The 19,714-nt window shown below is 36.1% G+C and overlaps 1 protein-coding gene and 1 pseudogene across 1 annotated transcript; both read right to left on the reverse strand.

Moving 5' to 3' along the window:
- Positions 1 to 296: 296 nt before the first annotated feature.
- Positions 297 to 4,699, reverse strand: LOC110025883 (annotated as a pseudogene).
- A 2,454-nt stretch (positions 4,700 to 7,153) lies between these two features.
- On the reverse strand, positions 7,154 to 11,206 carry LOC110025868 (putative disease resistance protein RGA3). The gene is made up of 2 exons (XM_020726550.1): positions 9,140 to 11,206; positions 7,154 to 9,022 (listed from the first exon to the last, which is right to left on the reverse strand). Exons 1-2 carry the CDS (start codon positions 11,047 to 11,049, stop codon positions 7,360 to 7,362), a joined length of 3,573 nt encoding a protein of 1,190 aa, XP_020582209.1. The 5' UTR covers positions 11,050 to 11,206; the 3' UTR covers positions 7,154 to 7,359.
- Between the last annotated feature and the right edge of the window lie 8,508 nt (positions 11,207 to 19,714).

The raw sequence follows: 19,714 nt of genomic DNA on the forward strand, positions 1-19,714 counted from the left end.
AATTTTTCTACCTATTTTGTTGCAATTAATAATTAATCGAAGATTTAAGCATAAAATTTTTTCATCAAAGGAAAATATTTTTAAAAACGGAATTAAAGCTTTATTAAAACTTAAAGATTATAGCAATAAAATAAAGCATTGACTTTACTCTATACCGATTCCATCAAATGTATAACTCAAACATATTTTTAGTTACACTATATATGCCATATGAATCAGAGAGATCAACCAAAATAAAATAAAATGTGCGAAGCATAGTGTCACCTCCCAAAAGAGCTCTTATGGGTGGTGGGCAGCCCAGGACTTAAATACTGCTTTCCGGCCCTACACCTAGCCAATGTGGGACTATTTGTCCGTGACAATAGGCTGACATGAATATAAAGTGAATAACAAGTCCTCACCTCACATATTCACGTTTTGATGGGAAGAGATTGATTAGGAATGACGCCGATTAATCAATATGGACAAGAGGAATGTGTGCGATCTTGTGCCAGTCAGAGCCTGAAGAATTTTTATAATGCTCCATCAACTCTGGATGACAATCTGATATAACCAGTGAAACCAAGGAGGAAGGGAGGTCTGGCAATGATTTGAGGAGTGGAATGCTTTCTAAATGTAGATGGTTGAGGGATGAGATGGACGACAAAGAACATGGCAGGCACTCTAGGTTATCAAGCCTACTTATATTCAGATATATCAAGGAGGAAGGGAGGTCTGGCAATGATTTGAGAAGTGGAACGCTTTTTAACAGTAGATCCTTGAGGGATGAGATGGCCGACAAAGAAGACGGCAGGCACTCTAGGTTATCAAGACTGCTTATAAACAGATAATCCAAGGGGGAAGGGAGGTCTGGCAATGATTTGAGGAGCGGAATGTTATATAATTGTATTTGCTTGAGGGATGAGATGGCCAAAAAAGAAGATGACAGGCACTGTAGGTTATCGAGTTTACATAGAGACAGTGAATTCAAGGAGGGAGGGAGTTCTGGCAATGATTTGAGAAGTGGACTGTTTTTTAAATCTAGTCTATTGAGGGATGAGATGGCCGACAAGGAAGATGGCAGGCACTGTAGGTTATAAAGACTGCTTATATTCAGACGAGACAAAGAGGGAGGGAGTTCTGGTAATGATTTGAGGAGTGGAATGCTGTTTAAAACTAGTTCCTTGAGGGATGAGACGACCGACAAAGAAGATGGCAGACACTCAAGGTTATCAAGACAACTTATAATCAGATATTTCAAGGAGGAAGGGAGGTCTGGCAATGATTTGAGGAGTGGAATGCTATTTAACTCTAGACGATTGAGGAATGAGAACAAAGACGTTGGCAGGCACTGCAACGATTCCAGGTTTCTAAGATGTAATTCTTCCAGGGAGGCGGGGATGTGTAGAAGCTGCTGGAGCTGCGGAACTTTTACGTCACCTAGAATCTTAAGTGAAGGGAGGCGTTCCAAGGAGGAAGGGAGAGACTGCAGGGATTTCTCAGCGCCACTGTCCACTTGTTGCAGTTCACCGAGAGAAATCAGATTGGGGCAACCTTCAATTCTCAATTTTGCTACATCCGCCAGAAGAACAGATGTGATGTTTGGACACGAACGGACCTCTAATGTTTTAAGAAGAATAGGTTTTGAAGTGCCTTGCTTGCAGTTCAAAGCTTTCCATCCAATGCTATGTATCCGCATTTTCTTGAGCTTAGGAGGCAAATAGGGCAACTCCTGCAGATTTGGGCAGTTTTCGAGGAAGAGTTTAGTTAAGCAAGGAAAGAAACATTCATATGCTGCTGCTCCTGCTCCATCAAACCAATCCTCCAATACTTGTAATCCCTCCATATTTAGCACCTCCAAAGATGGAAACACAGAAACCTTGTCATTCCCATGGAATTTATAATCAAGCCGCTTTGCTTTTGGCATGTTACGAAGGTAAAGCCACTTGAGGTGGGGAAGCTGCCCAAAAGGTGGAAGAGTTTCCCACTCCGAACACTTCTCCAGACGGATGTACTCTAGATTGGAGATCAGATCAGCTTCGTACATCCATTTTGCAGATCTTGCACCCTCATATGACACTATGGACAATCTTCTCAAATTTTTGTTTGGTTCAAGATTTTCAAGCACATTCACATCTAAGTCAGAATTGACAATGTTCCGTAGGCTTTAACTCCCCTGTCTAATTTCCATTCATCATCAACAACAGTATTGCCCCAATTCAAGAATAGATATGTGAGTTTTCTCTTCTCAAATAATCTTGCAGTCTGAGCCTCTCCAGCATCCTTCACATTTTCCAGAAAATGTATTTTTAATTTGCGCAACTCGCTCATATGTTCCAACTCCCCAATTCTATAACCATTCTCATTCTTAACATTAAACTGATTTAGTTCTTGAAGTGACCTTAATCTCCCAATTTCAGGTACACTCACATAGCAAGGCAATTCAAAGTGAAGCAGATTAGAAAAATTACTCACACCGCCAGGCAAGAAATCATCAGAGCAAGATTCCCTAAACACATCTTCATAGATTATGAACCGCAAATGATAAAGGCTGCTTAGAGATCTTGGCATCTGAGTGAGATTTGCAGCAAGCTTCAAATATCGAAGATGTCTCAAATTTTTAATAGCCTCAGACATCTTTTCCTGATATGGAGAGTCTATGAACAACAAACGAATGCTTCTTGATGCCTTAAAAATTTCAGTATATACTTCAGTAAAACTTTGATCACTGAATTTATTGGTAAGGAAAAGTGAATGTAGATTTTTAACATTTTTTATCATCCTCAGCACTTCTAGATTTTTAGTTTCAACAAATAAGTGTCGAACATTTTTAGGAATTTTAAAAGATGAAACATTATCTCCCACAAATCTGAAACATTCCAATGAAGAAGTAGACTGTGCTAAATCATGTAATAAATCATGCATCTTATAGTATATTTTGTCATAATTCTGAAACTCATCAAAGAAAGATTTTCTGACCAAAACATCAAAATACCTTCCTCCAATATCTTCCAAAGTTTCTCATTCCTGAATGAAACCCAATGCAATCCACATTCGGACTAAATCATCTTTATCAAACTCATGATCTTGTGGGAATATGCCACAAAATGCAAAACAATTTCGTAGAACTTGCGGGAGGAACGTAAAACTCAATCTTAAGGTAGGCAAAATGTCATTACGATCCGGTTCTGGTTCTATGTTTATAACATCTGGACTATTTAAAATGCTCATCCAAAAGCTCTCATTCAAGTTAGAATTGAGAACACCACCGATGACCTTTGCTGCCAAAGGAGATCCTGAAAGCTTTTTAACTATCAAACTAGCAATATGTGTTAGTTTTTTATGAGCGCAAAGGTTCTCTACACAAGCAAATGCATGGGTGTTGAGTAGTTTCAAACATACATTTTCCTCCAAGCCCTTTAATATCAAAATTTCTTTCTTCTTTCTAATCACATTTGCAATCGCCGATGCAACTGAATCCATCCGGGTACTCAGCAAAATTTTACTTCCCAAACTTCCGTGAACTAGAGGGGAGAGTACATTCTCCCATTTGCTCTTATTTTCCTCCTCCCAAATGTCATCCAGAACAAGCAAGAACCTTTTGGATTGCACGACAGCTTTAAGACTCCCTTGAACAGCAGCGAGTGACTCCAAACGAGGCCTATCCTCTTTAAGACATTCCAACATATCGGCATTGATCTTTTTTGCATCAAAGTCGTTGGAAACACAAACCCACATTTTCAGCTCAAATTCTTCTTTCAGATCTTCATAGATGTGTTGTAAGAGTGTTGTCTTGCCCATGCCACCATGACCCACTATGGATAAAAGAGAAATGTTTTTGTACAAAGTAGGGCTAGCAATATGAGTTGGATCTTCATTTGTTGGCTTTCTCAACCACCGCATAACAAATTCCTTCTCCTCGCCTCGACCGATGAGATCATTTTTAGGCAAGAATCCTGTTTCACGATCTTTGCACAACTGAAGGTCCAGCTCCTGCTGCTCCTGCTTTGCGTTTTCGATGAGATGAAGGAAAGTACTGACCTCAGCTGAAACTTTATCAAGTTTCTTCACAACTGCCTCCAGTCTCTCCAAGTTGGGATCCTTTTTTAGAGCTCTTTCGCAGAGTCTGCGAAGTTTGCGAGCAGGTTCCGAAAATAAGCTAGTGAATGAAGAACGCACCTTTGTTTCCTCCATTTTCAGCTCCTGTTGTTCTTCTTCAAGCTTCATGTATTCAAAGTCATCAAGAACATCATCTGCCTCATCGATGGCATCTCGTAGCTGCCATATCCAGCTGTTGAGTGCTGGGTTTCGATCTCTGATCTGTGCTTGGGTGGAAGCAGAGACGACAGCTTTGACCTTTGGGTGGTTTTCTCGCAGCCTTTCGAGCTCCTCCTTCATGCCCGTCTGCCATCTATATTGATCTCGCAGGTAAACAGAGCAAGCATTGATGATCTTATCCATGATTGGGCCAACAAACCAGTCTGCCATGGCACAGATCAAGGTTAAGTGGAGGAGAGACGGTGGAAGAGAGGAAGAGGAGAGGACGGAAGTAGGTGGCTTTGATATGAAGGACGTCTGGTGGGCGATGGAGGGGATTCCTCAGACGATAAAGAAGATGTGATTTCCACCGTGTTTCCTGTTGACTCTTGTTGACATTGATGCAGTAGTGGCTTGCTATAATGGATGTGTGACGGAGGATGGATGGGATGGCGTTTAAGTATCTGGTATGTTAAAGTTGTGATTTCTACAGTGTAATAAATTAAAGAGCAGTGTTTTAGATTATGAATATTATAGAACTAAAAAACTATTAATTCAAACAACTTAATATAGTTTATGATTTAAATTTATATTTTTTAATTACTTTCATAAATATGATTTAAATTTATATTATTTAATTACTTTCATAAAACAAACAATAATAATTAAGAAATCTTTAATCAAAATTAAGTTTAATTAATCAAAATTAATTTTGATTTTTTTGATAATAGGGCCTTCAATGAACATTAGAGTGTTTTAATAATATCATAATTGAGCAGTCTTGGGCTCATTGCATTTGTCTTGTCGAGACGCTCGATTCGACTATGAACTCGTCAGGTTCGACTTTCACTTGACCATCCAAAGATGCCCAAAATAGTTTTAAAAGTGTTTTAAGAGCTTGATCAGATATTGATTTGGCTCGGATTGAACTAATTTTGGTATCATTCAGTCTATCTCGTCGAGCCGGTTAGTTTAACTATAAGTTTGTTGAAATTAGAGCTCCAAATGGCTCTTAATCAAAGTTTGAATATTTTTTTTGCTCAGAAAATTGGCTTGCGATTGTTATGCCTAGAGATTTAAGACATATGATGTAATTTTATGAATGGCATATCAATACTTATAAGTATTAAAAACTGAATTAATGTTTTTCATAAATTAAAATAAGAAAATCATATAAATAATTTTAGTTATTTTATAAAGAAAAATAAAATAGATAGCTAAGAAAAAAAATGAGAAAATTAAAAAAATAAAAGATTCATAAACACGACCTTTGCAACAAACATAAAAATTTTTTGCCCATTAAACCATAAAGAGTGATACGCCACCAACAAATTGTCATAATCCGACACGAATCTCGAAGCAATCTTTTGAACGAAAAAACATTTAAACATCAATTAAAAGTCTTTCAGAGCTCCGATTTCAGCAAACTTACAGTCAAATTGATCTGCTCGATAAGACGGACATGATGATATGAAAGTCATTTTTAGCACCTAACCTTTCATATTTACCCGAATACCACTCAAATTTTTAACACTACATCAAAAGTATCAGTGTATCACCTTCACTAATTTTTTTAAAAATGAAATGGATCTTTTCATGCATATATTTGCAACATCATGGTGCTATAAATGTAAACATCAAACTTTAGGTGTTATATACGTAAATACATAAGAATTGTGTGGTGTGTATGTAAAATTACCTTATTTTTATTAAAGGTGTTTTGGCAATTTTATTCAATGTTCTATGAGGTGAAATATTCGAGGCATTAGTCTTGCAAAATATTTGGTTGATATCATTTTGGAAATCTGTAATGGGTCGGAGTACTTTTATAAAAATGATTATTATGTTACATGTGCAGCTAATGAAATTGATTTTAGATTAGTTTAATAAAATATTAATAAATAGATTTTTATTTACATTTAATTTAAAATAAATTAAATTATTATAAAATGCATAATCCTCAATATTTAATTAGAATATCCAACAAACAAACAATATTGCCATGTAGAAATGTTAGAGCACCAATTTTTGATCATATATGTTTTCCAACTATTTACCATATTAATTGGCTTACTCGGATCTCAATCATAGGCTTAAAATCTTTTGTTTTGAAGAAGAATTTGACATATATAACACACAATTCATATGAATTTACATATCTAAAATCTAACTTTGCCTTTTTTACATTTATACCATTCAATTATCAGCATTGCAACTCCTAAAAGGTGCAACATGCCTTTTTTCAAGCATAGTTAAAGTGGCATATATATATATATATATATATCTAATTAATTTGAACAACCCCTTTGTTCATTTTTTTTTTGTTTGAACCAAAGAATGCATGACACCCCTATCAAGAATGAGTAAGATACTGTGTTGCTTCGTAGATTGCTTCGTACCGTGCTTCATCACAAGGAGTGGACGCTAGGGGCAGGTTTACACGGATATTCAGTTTTAAGTGCTGATTTTGGGCGGCGTATGTGTAGATTTTAGAATTTCTTCTGAACTTCTTCGACAAACATACGATGAAGGTGAGAAAGGTCGAAGAGATGGATTTATGTAATTCGGCATCATTCTTGCGTTGGATTGGTGGAAGAAGTGTATAGAGCGTGACTTGCAAGTTTCCTTATGTGTAGATAGAAAACTGACATGTGTTCTCTGTAAAAACTTTCTGAATTTCATAGTGAAATTTCTGGTAGTGTGACACTGTGACCGTGATTTTTTTCATATTCTAAGGTTTTTCCTCGTAATATCCTTTTATGTTTTTCTAGTTGATTAATTGTGTTTTATGTTTATTTTTTGTTCCAGTTTGCTTGAATTTGTACGATCATGTTATCCCGCTGTGTGATTTAAATTGTAATTAATCCTAAGCCTGATAAAGTTAGGGAGATCAAACAAAATAAAATAAAATGTGCGAAGTAATTAAATAAAACGCTAAATCACACTTGTGGTATTGAAGTACAAAATTCGAAATTTCTAAGACCAAATAATTGTTCATCAAAATCAGTCATAGGATGATAAGTTTGTGGATAGCATAGGATGACATGAATACAGGTAAAAAACAAGTCCTCACCTCACATATTCACATTTTGATGGGAAGAGATTGATTTGGAACGACGCCAATTAATCAATACGGACACGAGGAATGCGTGCGATCTTGTGCCAATCAGAGCCTGAAAATTTTGTATAACGCTCCCTAAACTCTGGATGACAATTTTGTACTGTTATTGAATACAAGGAGGAAGGGAGGTCTGGCAATGATTTGAGGAGTGGAATGCTATATAAATCTAGTTGGTTGAGGGATGAGATGGCCGACAAAGAAGATGGCAGGCACTCTAGGTTACTAAGAATATTTATATTCAGATCTTTCAAGGAGGAAGGGAGGTCTGGCAATGATTTGAGGAGTGGAATGAATGCTAACCGTAGTTCCTTAAGGGATGAGATGGCGTACAAAGAAGATGGCAGGCACTCTAGGTTATCAAAACTTTCTATAGTCAGAAATTCCAAGGAGGAAGGGAGGTCTGGCAATGATTTGAGGAGTGGAATGCTATGTAAAATTAGCTGCTTGAGGGATGAGATGGCCGACAAAGAGGTTGGCAGGCACTCTAGGTTATCAAGACTTTCTATAGTCAGAAATTCCAAGGAGGAAGGGAGGTCTGGCAATGATTTAAGGAGTGGAATGCTTTGTAAAGATAGACGGTTGAGGGACGAGATGGCCGACAAAGAAAATGGCAGGCACTGTAGGTTATCAAGGTCATGTAGAAACAGTGACTTCAAGGAGGAAGGGAGGTCTGGCAATGATTTGAGGAGTGGAATTCTATATAAATGTAGACGATTGAGGGATGAGATGGCGGACTTCAGGGGGGCGGCGATGTGTAGAAGCTGCTGGAGCAGCGGAACATTTTCGACATGTAGAATCTTTAGTGAAGAGAGACGTTCCAAGGAGGAAGGGAGAGACCGCAGCACATAATTATTACAAATTATGAGCATTTCCAAGGAGGCGATAGTTTCCGTTGGCAACAAGGATGGGTCATCTATAACAACTTCACTGACAATAAGCTGGAATTTCTCAATGCCACTCTCCATTTGTTGCAGTCCACCCAGAGAAATCAGATTGGGGCAACCTTCAATTCTCAATAGTCCTACTTTAGCCAGAAGAAGAGATGTGATGTTTGGACACGAAAGGACCTCAACTGTTTCTTGCTTGCAGTTGTTGGTTTCTTGCTTGCAGATCGAAGCAGCCTTCCATCCGATGTTTTGTATCTTCATTTTCTTGAGCTTAGGAGGCAAATAGGGCAACTCCTGCAGATTTGTTTGGGCAGTGAGGAAGAGTTCAGTTAAGCAAGGAAAGAAACGGTCATATGCTGCTGCTCCTGCTCCATCAAACCAATCCTCCAATACTTGTAATCCCTCCATATTTAGCACCTCCAACGATGGAAACACAGAAACCTTGTCATTCCCATGGAATTTATAATCAAGCCGCTTTGCTTTTGGCATGTTACGAAGGTACAGCGACTTGAGGTGGGGAAGCTGCCCAAAAGGTGGAAGAGTTTCCCACCCCAAACACTCGTCCAGACGGATGTACTCAAGATTGGAAATCAAATCGGCATTGTAAATCCATTTTGCAGCTCTTGCACCCTCGTATGAAGCTATGGACAATCTCTTTAGATTTTTGTATGGTTTAAGATTTTCAAGCACATTCACATCTAACTCAGAATTGACATAGTTCCGTAGGCTTCCACCTCTCATGTCTGACTTCCAATTCAAGAATAAATCTGTGATTTTTCTCTTTTCACATAATTTTGCATTGAGAGACTCTGCAGCATCGATCACATTTTCCAGACCATTTATTTTTAATTTGCGCAACTCGCTCATATGTTCCAAACTCGCTCATATGTTCCACATATGTTCCAACTCCCCAATTCTATAACCATTCTCATTCTTAATATTAAACTCATTTAGTTCTTGAAGTGACCTCAATTTCCCAATTCCACGTACACTCACATAGCCACGAAAATCCAATTGACGCAGATTAGAAAGATTGCTCACATCGTCAGGCAAGAAATCATCAAACCAATGTTGCCTACACCAATCTTTATAGATTATGAACCGCAAATGATAAAGACTGCTTAGAGATCTTGGCATCTGAGTGAGACCTAGTACAAGATTCAAATATCGAAGACGTTTCAAGTTTTCAATAGTTTCAGACATTTTTTTCTGCCTTGGAGAGCATATGAACAACAAACGAATGCTTCTTGATGCCTTAAAAAATTCAGTAAGTATTTCAGTAAAACCTTGATCATCGGTTCTATAGGTAAGAAAAAGTGAATGTAGATTTTTAACATCTTTGATCATTCTGAAAAGTTCTGAATTTTCAGTTTCAACAAATAAGTGTCGAACATTTTTAGGAATTTTAAAAGATGAAACATTATCTCCCACGAATCTAAAACATTCTTCTGAAGAAACAGACAGTGCCAAATCATGTAATAAATCATGCATCTTATAGTATATGCTCTGGTAATCCTGAAACTCGTCAAAGAAAGATTTTCTGACAAAAGCATCGAAATACCTTCCTCCAATATCTTCCAAAGTCTCTCCTTCAATAGAAGACTCCTGAATGAAACCCAATGCAATCCACATTCGGACTAAATCAGCTTTATCAAACTCATGATCTTGTGGGAATATGCCACAAAATGCAAAACAATTTTGTAGAGGTTGTGGGAGGAATGTAAAACTCAATCTTAAGATAGCCAAGATGTTATTGCAACTCGGTACTGGTTCTACGTTTAGAACATTAGTACTATTTAAAATGTTCGTCCAAAAGATCTCATTCAAGTTAGAATTGAGAACACCACCGATTACCTTCGCTGCCAACGGAGATCCTAAAAGTTTTTTAACTATCAAGCTAGCAATGTTTGTTAATTTTGCATGAACAGCAAGGTTCTCTACACCAGCAAATGCATGGGTGTTGAGTAGCTTTAAACATACATCTTCCTTCAAGCCCTTTAATATCAAAATTTCTTTCTTCTTTCTAATCACATTTGCAATCGCCGATGCAACTGAATCCATCCGGGTATTCAGCAAAATTTTACTTCCGAAACTTCCGTGAACTAGAGGGGAGAATACATTCTCCCATTTACTCATATTTTCCTCCTCCCAAATGTCATCCAGAACAAGCAAGAACCTTTTGGATTGCACGACAGCTTTAAGACTCTCTTGAACACTAGCGAGTGACTCCAAACGACGCCTCTCCTTGTTAAGACATTCCAACATATCGGCAATGACCTTTTTTGCATCAAAGCCATTGGAAACACAAACCCACATTTTCAGTTCAAATTCTTCTTTCAGATCTTCATAAATGTGTTGTAAGAGAGTTGTCTTGCCCATGCCACCATGACCCACTATGGATAGAAGAGAAATGTTTTTGTACAAAGTAGGGCTAGCAATATCAGTTGGATCTTCATTTGTTGGCTTCCTCAACCACTGCATAACAAAATCCTTCTCCTCGCCACGACCGATGAGATCATTTTTAGGCAAGCATCCTGTTTCACGATCTTGGTACAACTGAAGCTGCTGCTCCTGCTGCTCATGCTTTGCGTTTTCGATGAGATGAAGGAAAGTAGTGACCTCAGCTGAAACTTTATCAAGTTTCTTCACAGCTGCCTCCAGCCTCTCCAAGTTGGGATCTATTTTGAGAGCCTGTTCGCAGAGTCTACGAAGCTTGCGAGCAGGTTCCAAAAATAATTTAGAGAATGAAGAACGCACCTTTGTTTCCTCCATGTTCAGCTGCTGTTGATCTTCTTCAAGCTTCATGTACTCAAAGTCATCAAGAACATCATCTGCCTCATCGATGGCATCTCGTAGCTGCCATATCCATCTGTTGAGAGCCGGGTTGCGATCTGTAATCTGTGCTCGGGTGTAATCAAAGACGACAGCTCGGTTCTTGGGGTGGTTCTCTCGCAGCCTTTCGGGCTCCTCCTTCATGCCTGTCTGCCATCTGATGTTTGTCTGCCTTCTGAAATAGTTATCTTGCAGGTAATCAGAGCAAGCGTTGATGAGCTTATCCATGACTGGACCAACAAACCAGTCTGCCATGGCACCGATAGTGGTAGAAGCAGGAGAGACGGTGAAGGAGAGGAAGAGGGTCAAGAGGTATGAAGACTTTTGCTCGAGAAATATTTGCGTGCATAAGATGTACGCGCGTACATCAGAGTGTATTCTGGGGTACAGGGAGTTATATCTGGGTTATATCGAGGTTACAAGGGGGTATAACCCAGATATAACCCCATTGTACCCCCTGAATAACCCCTGATGTACGCAGCGCTGCGTACATCTTATGCACGCAAATATCTCTTGTACGCAGTTTTTCTTTTGGAAGTTATTTGAATTAATTACTTCACTAATTCTTTTAAGAATTATTCTCCCGTTTCTCCTTGATATTTTCCAAAGTTGGGCCTTGCCTTTAATGGGCATAGAAAGGTTTTTTATTTAATGCTTGTTGGCTGGGAAGATGCATTGCCACCTGCTTCCATGGACGACTCCTCTTCGGCTGATTTGTGCAAGGAAAAAAAAACAAAAAAAAGCTGCTTGTAATCCTTGTGCTAGTAAGTTAGAGATCCTTCTTGTAAACAGTCGAAGCGTTCGACGGTGTAATTCCTCGAAATAATAAAATACTCTGCAACTCCGTGGACGTAATCAATTTGTCGAACCACATAAATTTGTGTGTCGTTCCACTGTGTCTTCTCTTTTGCATTTTTCTCGATTCGTTTTTTCATTTTATTATTATTGTTTTTTTCAAAACAGTGCTCATTTTTTCATAAGAGTGCTGAGGTAAAATTACATAAAAACTCTTGATATAATATTTTTTCATCCAGAGGACAGAAGTAGGGAAGTAGGTGACTTTGCTAAGAAGGAACGGTAAAGTAATTTATAAGTTAAAGAATGTGTGATTTTCGTTGTTCTCTCATTTGACATAGGACCATTTTATTTATTTATTTATTTTTAAATTTTTATTGGACAACACACGCAAAATAAACAAAAATCATAAGAAGCATGATTATTCCGTGCGTGCATTGTCTGCATGGAATAAGGGCCCTTGACATAAAGTCATTGATGTAATAAGAAATTAATTTCTCAATTAAAATTTAGGCTTTGTTTAGAGCATAATTACAGCTGTTTAAATAAACAACAATCATAAGAAGCTGTATTTATTTTATGTTTAAAAGTCAGATTGTTTCTTCGTAAAATAGAGCTTGTCGTGTCAGCTTTTTGAAACTAGGGGTGTAAACGAACACCAGCTCTTGTTTGATTCGTTAAAGAAAAAAAAGTTATTGTACGTGTTCAGTTCGTTTATTTTTTGAAAAAAAAAATGTGTTTGTATTTAACTCGTTTGCTTAATGAGTCGAACACGAGCTGTTTGTGAACAAACAATCGTTTTCACAACCTTAATCATGCAGTCGTAAGCTATTAAGGGTTGGGACGAGATTCAAATCTTATTATTTATATTCAAACATCATTTAAATAAAATTAAATAATTTTTTTATTATTAATTAATAATTTTAATTGATTATAAATCTTTATAAGCATGTAGTTAATTATATATATTTATATATATATATATATATATATATATATTTATATATATAATTTTGAGTCAAAACGAGTCGAACACGAACGAATAAATCTGCTATGCCACCAACAAATTTTCATCATCCGACACGAATCTCAAGGTAATAATTTTGATCATCAAGTCTATCACTATACCTGGCGAACCAATGCAGAAGAAATTGTACCTCGAGCATATCACTTTTGATGATTCCGATTCGGAAGGAGTTCGAGTCCCCCACCAAGATCCTCTCGTCATTAGCACAAGTATTGGCGAGCTCTGCTATAATGTAAAGAGGATTTCATTCTGTGCATGTGTTTTCTCCAATAGACCTTAAATCAAAATAAAATCAAGTATTTTTCCAAATTCATCTCATTCTGTGCATGTGTTTATGTATGTTTCTAAAGAATAATTTTGCCTCAATAAGATAAATGATTATAATTTGTTTAAAGTGGTCGAAGAATAACAAAAAAAGAAAAAATTCTCTTACAGTTCAAGAATTATACATCATCATTTCCGGGGACTTGAATGAAAAACAAAACATTAAAACTTTATTATAATATATTTTAATTATAACTTTCTTACCTTATGATTCCGAAGCTTTTAAATTTTAATTATATATATATTTATATATTTACATATCCGAACTTTAAACTCTTATATTCATATTTATCTATACAACATTTAAATTTCGGGCAGTTCTAACGCTAATTTTCATCCTTTTTTCAAGTTCACACTCAAATAACAAAATCTATGATAAAAGCCCAACTCATTTTTTTCATTTCTGTTGAATTCTCAATTATTTGAATGTTGCACATGTGTAAATATCAGTTCAAAATTTTCGCATGAACCATAGATCGTGTAAATAGCTAATGTAATTATCCCTTAAATTTTTAACACCCAGAGTCTCGATTGCTTCACATTTTGTAGATCGACCTTTTCTCTAATGATAATCAAACTCCATCAATTGTGTGAGTTTTATATAGTTTTGTCTGTTGTCAAGGATAATGATAAATGGGTGATGGTGATTTGACTAGCACTATCAAAGTCCTTTTAGTTGTTCATAATCTTTGGATCATCGCCTTCATCTACACCATCAAAATATTATTGCCAGCAAAATATTGTTGTCTGTTCATTGCTCTATGGCCATCATCACTCAGTCACCACCTTTAGATCACCTCCAACATTGGATAGCAATCATTGTCGAACCATTGTCATCCGACCATAATTGTCAAATCACCATCTTTGCTCGACTACAATCTCTCATCCACAATTACTAACCTATGGTGTACGCTTATGATTGCCCGATCACTAATACTAGACTACAATCACCTAATTATTAAAGATTAAATACAATCAGTCAGTCACCGGTACCTGATTAAGATCACCCAATCACTGGTGCCTTACTAAGATCACAATACCTCCATTGCCCACTAATGATTATCTGACCAACATCCTTTAATCATGGTTTTCATTTCATTCATTATTACACAACTATGATCGTCTGAACACCATAGTGTAATGGGGTTGCCCGACCATAATCGCAAAACTACAATCACCTAGCCAACATTACCTGACTATTGTAACTAGACTACTGTAGCCCGACCAACGTCTCTCAATCTCTATTGCTTGACCTCCACAGTCACATGACCACGGTTGCCCCACCATGATTGTCTAGCTATGTTCACCAATCTAAAATTGCCCAAGGATTGTTGCTCAATCATAATTGTAGAAATACAGTATCCCAATTGCTATCATTCGACTACAAGTGTTTGATCATGTGACCGACTACAATTTTATGATCTTTGTCTCTCTTCTATGACTGCCCTACTACAATCGCCAAACTATCTTCACCTATTTATAAACAATGGCCTCCATCACCATACTACACTCACCCATCTATCAATATCCAACTACAATAAATTGATCATCTTCGCGTGTCTACGGTCGCCTGACCACTATTGTCCGAATATGATAGAGCGACTATCACTATTACGATCACTTGATTATAATCACCCAACCATCATCACTAAACTACGGTCTTCCGACCATCTTTGCTTGTCTACAATCATCACATATTCATCACTCATTTACAATCAATTGACCATAGTCATCAAATTACACACAAACAATTACAACCTCCTAACCATCATTAACCAACAATAATCTTTTGGCCACTAACACATATTGATTTCATAATCTACCAATGCTTACAATACCAAAGTTTGTCAATGATATTCATGTTGACATCCGTTTTCATTTATCATTTGTTATTGGCTATAGCATCAATACATATTGTTGACGTATGCCATCACCCACTAGGTCAATATAAATATGGATCCATGCAGCACATCAAAAACAATATCAACATCCACCAACTTTGTTGCCTACCTTTAACAATAATATTGAAGCACTTAGTCAGATAAACCTAAACAAGATTATACTACATAGATTGATCCATAAACTCCTATCCTCATTAGAGAGCAATCATCAAAATTTATAATATGACTCTTGAAGATAATTCTAATACCTCTAGGATTCTATAACTTCTATCATGTAATCCATTCAACATGGTTCACATCCATTATGTTATACCAATACGCTCCCAATTATGAGGAATGACATCATTTGAAACTTATTATACCTATGTTAAATCATTTTAACACGGCCAAATCCTGTGATTTTTTCTCTTATCAGATTTTTCACATAAATTTTTTGTGATTCCTGCGAAACCTTTTCTTTGTATATGTGTGATGAATTTTCTTACAAAATTAAGACAATCTCTCACTATAGTGCCCCCAATTTTATTATATGCAGTAAACTTTTTTATGCTTTGAGTTGAATACTAAATCAATTCATGTCTAAAAATACATTTTTTGAGTTATATTATTATGTCTATGGAACATTGTCTGAAAATTATGAGTTTATCACATGTGATGATGATGTGATGTAAAAAAGCCATGAATTTTAATAAAAGAAGCAAAGCTAGTAGTGATTATAATACAATATGACAAATATAATGTTTAGCATTTGTAAAGGGAGTCAATATGATAGTAATGAATAGGGCGTCAAAAAAAATTATTGCTTGCAAATAGCTCGTGTTCAGCTCGATAAGTATCTCGTGCTTGAAATTTTTGTTAACTAAACGATTTGAACAAGAACAAATTTTTAATCTTTAATCATAATTGAGCATAGTTTGAACAACCCTTTGTTCAATCATAGTCGATTCATTTTACCTCTAGGATTCTATATATATATGTTTAAATCATAATTGTGCCGCATATCGTGACTCTTTGGTAGGTAGAGTTTATAAGACCCCTGGGGTCACTGGCTACGTCCCGCCTATGCGAAATGAAATTCTTAGGCACATGAAGTTGGTCCGGAGACTCATCAAATGATGTTTGGCCAAGCTTATATATATATATATATATATATATATATATATATATATATATACACACACACGTTTTGATCATAACAACTCATTTGGTCATGTAGTTCTGCATCTTATACTACATAGACGTAGTGCATGTTTGAATCCAACACATACATGTAATTTTTTTTTTAATTAATTTAGACAAGCCAATTTGGAACTGAGTTGAACACGAACAAGAATATGAAAATAAAATCGAACACTAACACATTGATCACAAGCAATTTTGAAAACAAATCAATCTCAAATATGAGCCAATTTTGAATGAGTTGAACATGAGCCAAGCGAGCTCGCTCAAGCTTAGCTTGTTTACAACCCTTGTCATGTATTTGAGTGTTTCCATTCAAATTCTAAAAGCAATGATAATAATAACATATTTCTTGATGATATGAGTGATAGGGTTCTTCTCTTATCAAATTGAAGATGCTAAGACTTTATTAGTTGAGTCATGTTTCTATGAATTTCAAAGAATTCATACGTAAAAAAGCCATTTTGAATAGTGTGTCAAAAAATATTAAAGCCACTAATAGTATTCAAGTTATAACTATTTGTGCACACTAACGTCCATGATAATTCAAGTATCACTATGTGCATATGATGCACATTTGAAGTGGGAAAATCATATGCCACATATTTATATTTGATATCAATAGAGTCAGAAACAAACAACCTACATCGAGTTTAGTAGCTAACCAAATAAAAATGTAATGAAAAATAATATTAAAGGCAATACATACACCACTTGTCCAATCACATTCAGGTTAGGTTAAACTTTAATATTAGTGTTGAGTTTGGGTAGTATTTTCTGACCCGTTCAACCTTTATAAATGTAGAGCATAGGATTTATATGGGACATTTATGAAGGAACACAAAAAATTACTACTACTATTATGACAATCATAAGGTGTGAAGCTTTGTATGGACAACTACTTATGCATATAAAGTCAAAATTATTGAATTATTGAACATCTACATATGGACAACTACCTCGATCAATCATAATGACACGGATAAGAATTACCATAACAATAGAGATTAAAAGAACCATAAAAAACTAATGGTTAATCTCGATTCCCCCCAAAATTAGTTTGAACCACTCATCCATACCTCAAAATAAAGCCCGACAGTTTAACGCCAACTCCTCCCGACCCAAATAAAGCTTTCTGGAAACCCTAATCTTCCTTAGGCTTTAGATATGTGAACACATAAAAATGGTGTGGTATGTATATAAATTTTTCAAAAAAAAATATTAAAATCTCTCATGCAAGAACTTTGGGAAAATATATTTTTGTTGTTTAGATAGCTGATTAAGTCAAAGCATGCGGAGTTTCAAGAGGTAATTTATTGTGAGTTTATTTGTTTTTAATTACTTTAGAGAGAAAGCTATGTTCGAATTTATGTTGTCATTTTTGGATTTTTGGGCCTCTACACACACAAATATGGGTATATAATATTATTTTATTTATTTCTCTGGATTGAGCCCACCTATTGAAGTAGCTTAATCGAACTTTTTTGCTGAAGCTGTATTTACTCCTCTCGAAAGGACTGTCCAATATTCTTGAGCAAGGGCAACTATCAGAGAAGATCAGCATGACTAGTAAAGACTTTGTCAATCCATTATTAAAAGTTTCGCCCAACTTTTTTGAACTTGGTCTTTTCACCCAAAAACGAAAGATAGACATCACACCATCATTGCTTGACACCCACATCACAGTCTTTTCATCAAAACACTGGAGAAGTGTATCATACAGTAAAAAGTATAAAAGGGAAGCGAAATAGAGATCAAAGTAGGTCTTTTTCCCATGGAGAATCAGTGCCCCTTTCTCTCTCTCTCTCTCTCTCTCTCTCTCATCTTGTTGCTCAGGGAACCTCAGACAAACCAGACTTTTTTGAAACACCAGAGATAATTACCCAAAACTTTCTTTGAGGATTACTCTAAGAACTCACATATCTCTCTCTCTCTCTCCATAATTTTCTCTCTATGATAAATGGTCTTTACCAACTTGTATACACTAACAAATATTATAAGACCCCACATCTCAAAAAAATTCAACACTATAACAATATATATTTATATTGAAATAATCACTCGATCTATGTTCATTAAACTTCCTATTAAATGTCAAAATTCATAATAAAACCTTAACTTGCAAGTTTTTCTTCCATTGACTACGCGCCCATTTGATGACAACACCAGCAAAAAAGACAGATATTTGATAGTTATTCTATTTGATATGTATTTATAAAAACATTTAATAATTATACAAACATAAAACTTTGGATGATTTTAATAATATATAACAATTATCTCTATTTTTTATATTAAATAATAGTTGTGGGTCGCCTATACATCGGAGTTGATTACATCTTTATGTTGATATTCCTAACCAATAATATGTAGTTCAACACAAAATTGTCATATGTTATTAAATTATATATTATTAGTTTTATTTTGATATACTAATTAGTTAGTAAAGAACTTGAATAATTTTGGTGACTTCTTCACCTTTATTCTTTGTTTATTTTCATCTGTTTGAAATTGATACGTATTTGGCTCTTGGTTCAAACAAGATCAAAGTGTCAATATTGCTCCCAACTATTTAAATTTGACTGTTTAGTCCTAAACTTTATAAAATGACCAAAATAATCCTCGATTATTTTAAAATTGAGCTCTAATAATTCTACATCGGGACTATTTAAGTCAACCCCGCTCTTGCTCCCTTTTGCGAAAGGTCGCGGTTGCGACCTTATGGTTACGTGAATCGCTCCCGCCTTCCTCTGTCGCGAAGCGAAGCATCCCTTCGCTCCCTCCTCTTCGTGTAAAAGCTTCGGATGGCTCTCATTGGGTTTAGAAGTCACAATTTGAGTTATTTTTCGATTTCCTCGGGATAGAGGAAGGTTTCCACGGGACAGTGGAAGAGAAGTGCAACGAGGAGCAGTTCCTTGCGGCAGAAGGAAGAAGAAGGAAGAAGAAGGAAGATTGTTCTCCCTAGGCCTTTTCGTGGTGGCTTGTGACAGAAGAGAAATTAAGTTTATTTCTTTTGTACGTGTTTCTTCTTCGGTGTATCTCGGTATACAGTTTCTTCGGCGTATCTCGGTGAAGAGAGAGAAGAAGAGAGAACAACGAAGAGAGAGACTCCTCTTGTAAGTCGAGGTGATCGACTGGTGCAAATTCCTCAAGTAGTAAAATCCTCTGCAGCTCCGTGGACGTAGGCAATTTGCCGAACCACGTAAATCTGTGTGTTCCGCTGTGTCTTACTGTTTTGTGGTGTGAATTTTCTCATTCTATTTTTCGCTTCGTCGATCATTTTCCTGTTTTATTTGTTATATACCACAACTGGTTGGTATAGATTTCACAACATTCAGAACAAGGCAAAGGTACAAAAACTGACCTCAAGAAAAGAATGCAAGGTCATGTGAAAGAAGAGTGATTAAATTAA

This window comes from Phalaenopsis equestris, unplaced genomic scaffold, assembly GCF_001263595.1.
Source record: "Phalaenopsis equestris unplaced genomic scaffold, ASM126359v1 Scaffold000339, whole genome shotgun sequence".
NCBI classification, from domain to species: Eukaryota; Viridiplantae; Streptophyta; class Magnoliopsida; order Asparagales; family Orchidaceae; genus Phalaenopsis; species Phalaenopsis equestris.

Coding starts and splice junctions, on each gene's coding strand:
- LOC110025868 (XM_020726550.1), bottom strand. CDS start 11,049: ATGAAGCTTGAAGAAGATCAACAGCAGCTGAACATGGAGGAAACAAAG. Junction 9,023..9,139: donor ATTGGGGAGTTGGAACATAT/GTGGAACATATG, acceptor ATGTGAAAAGAG/AAAAATCACAGATTTATTCT.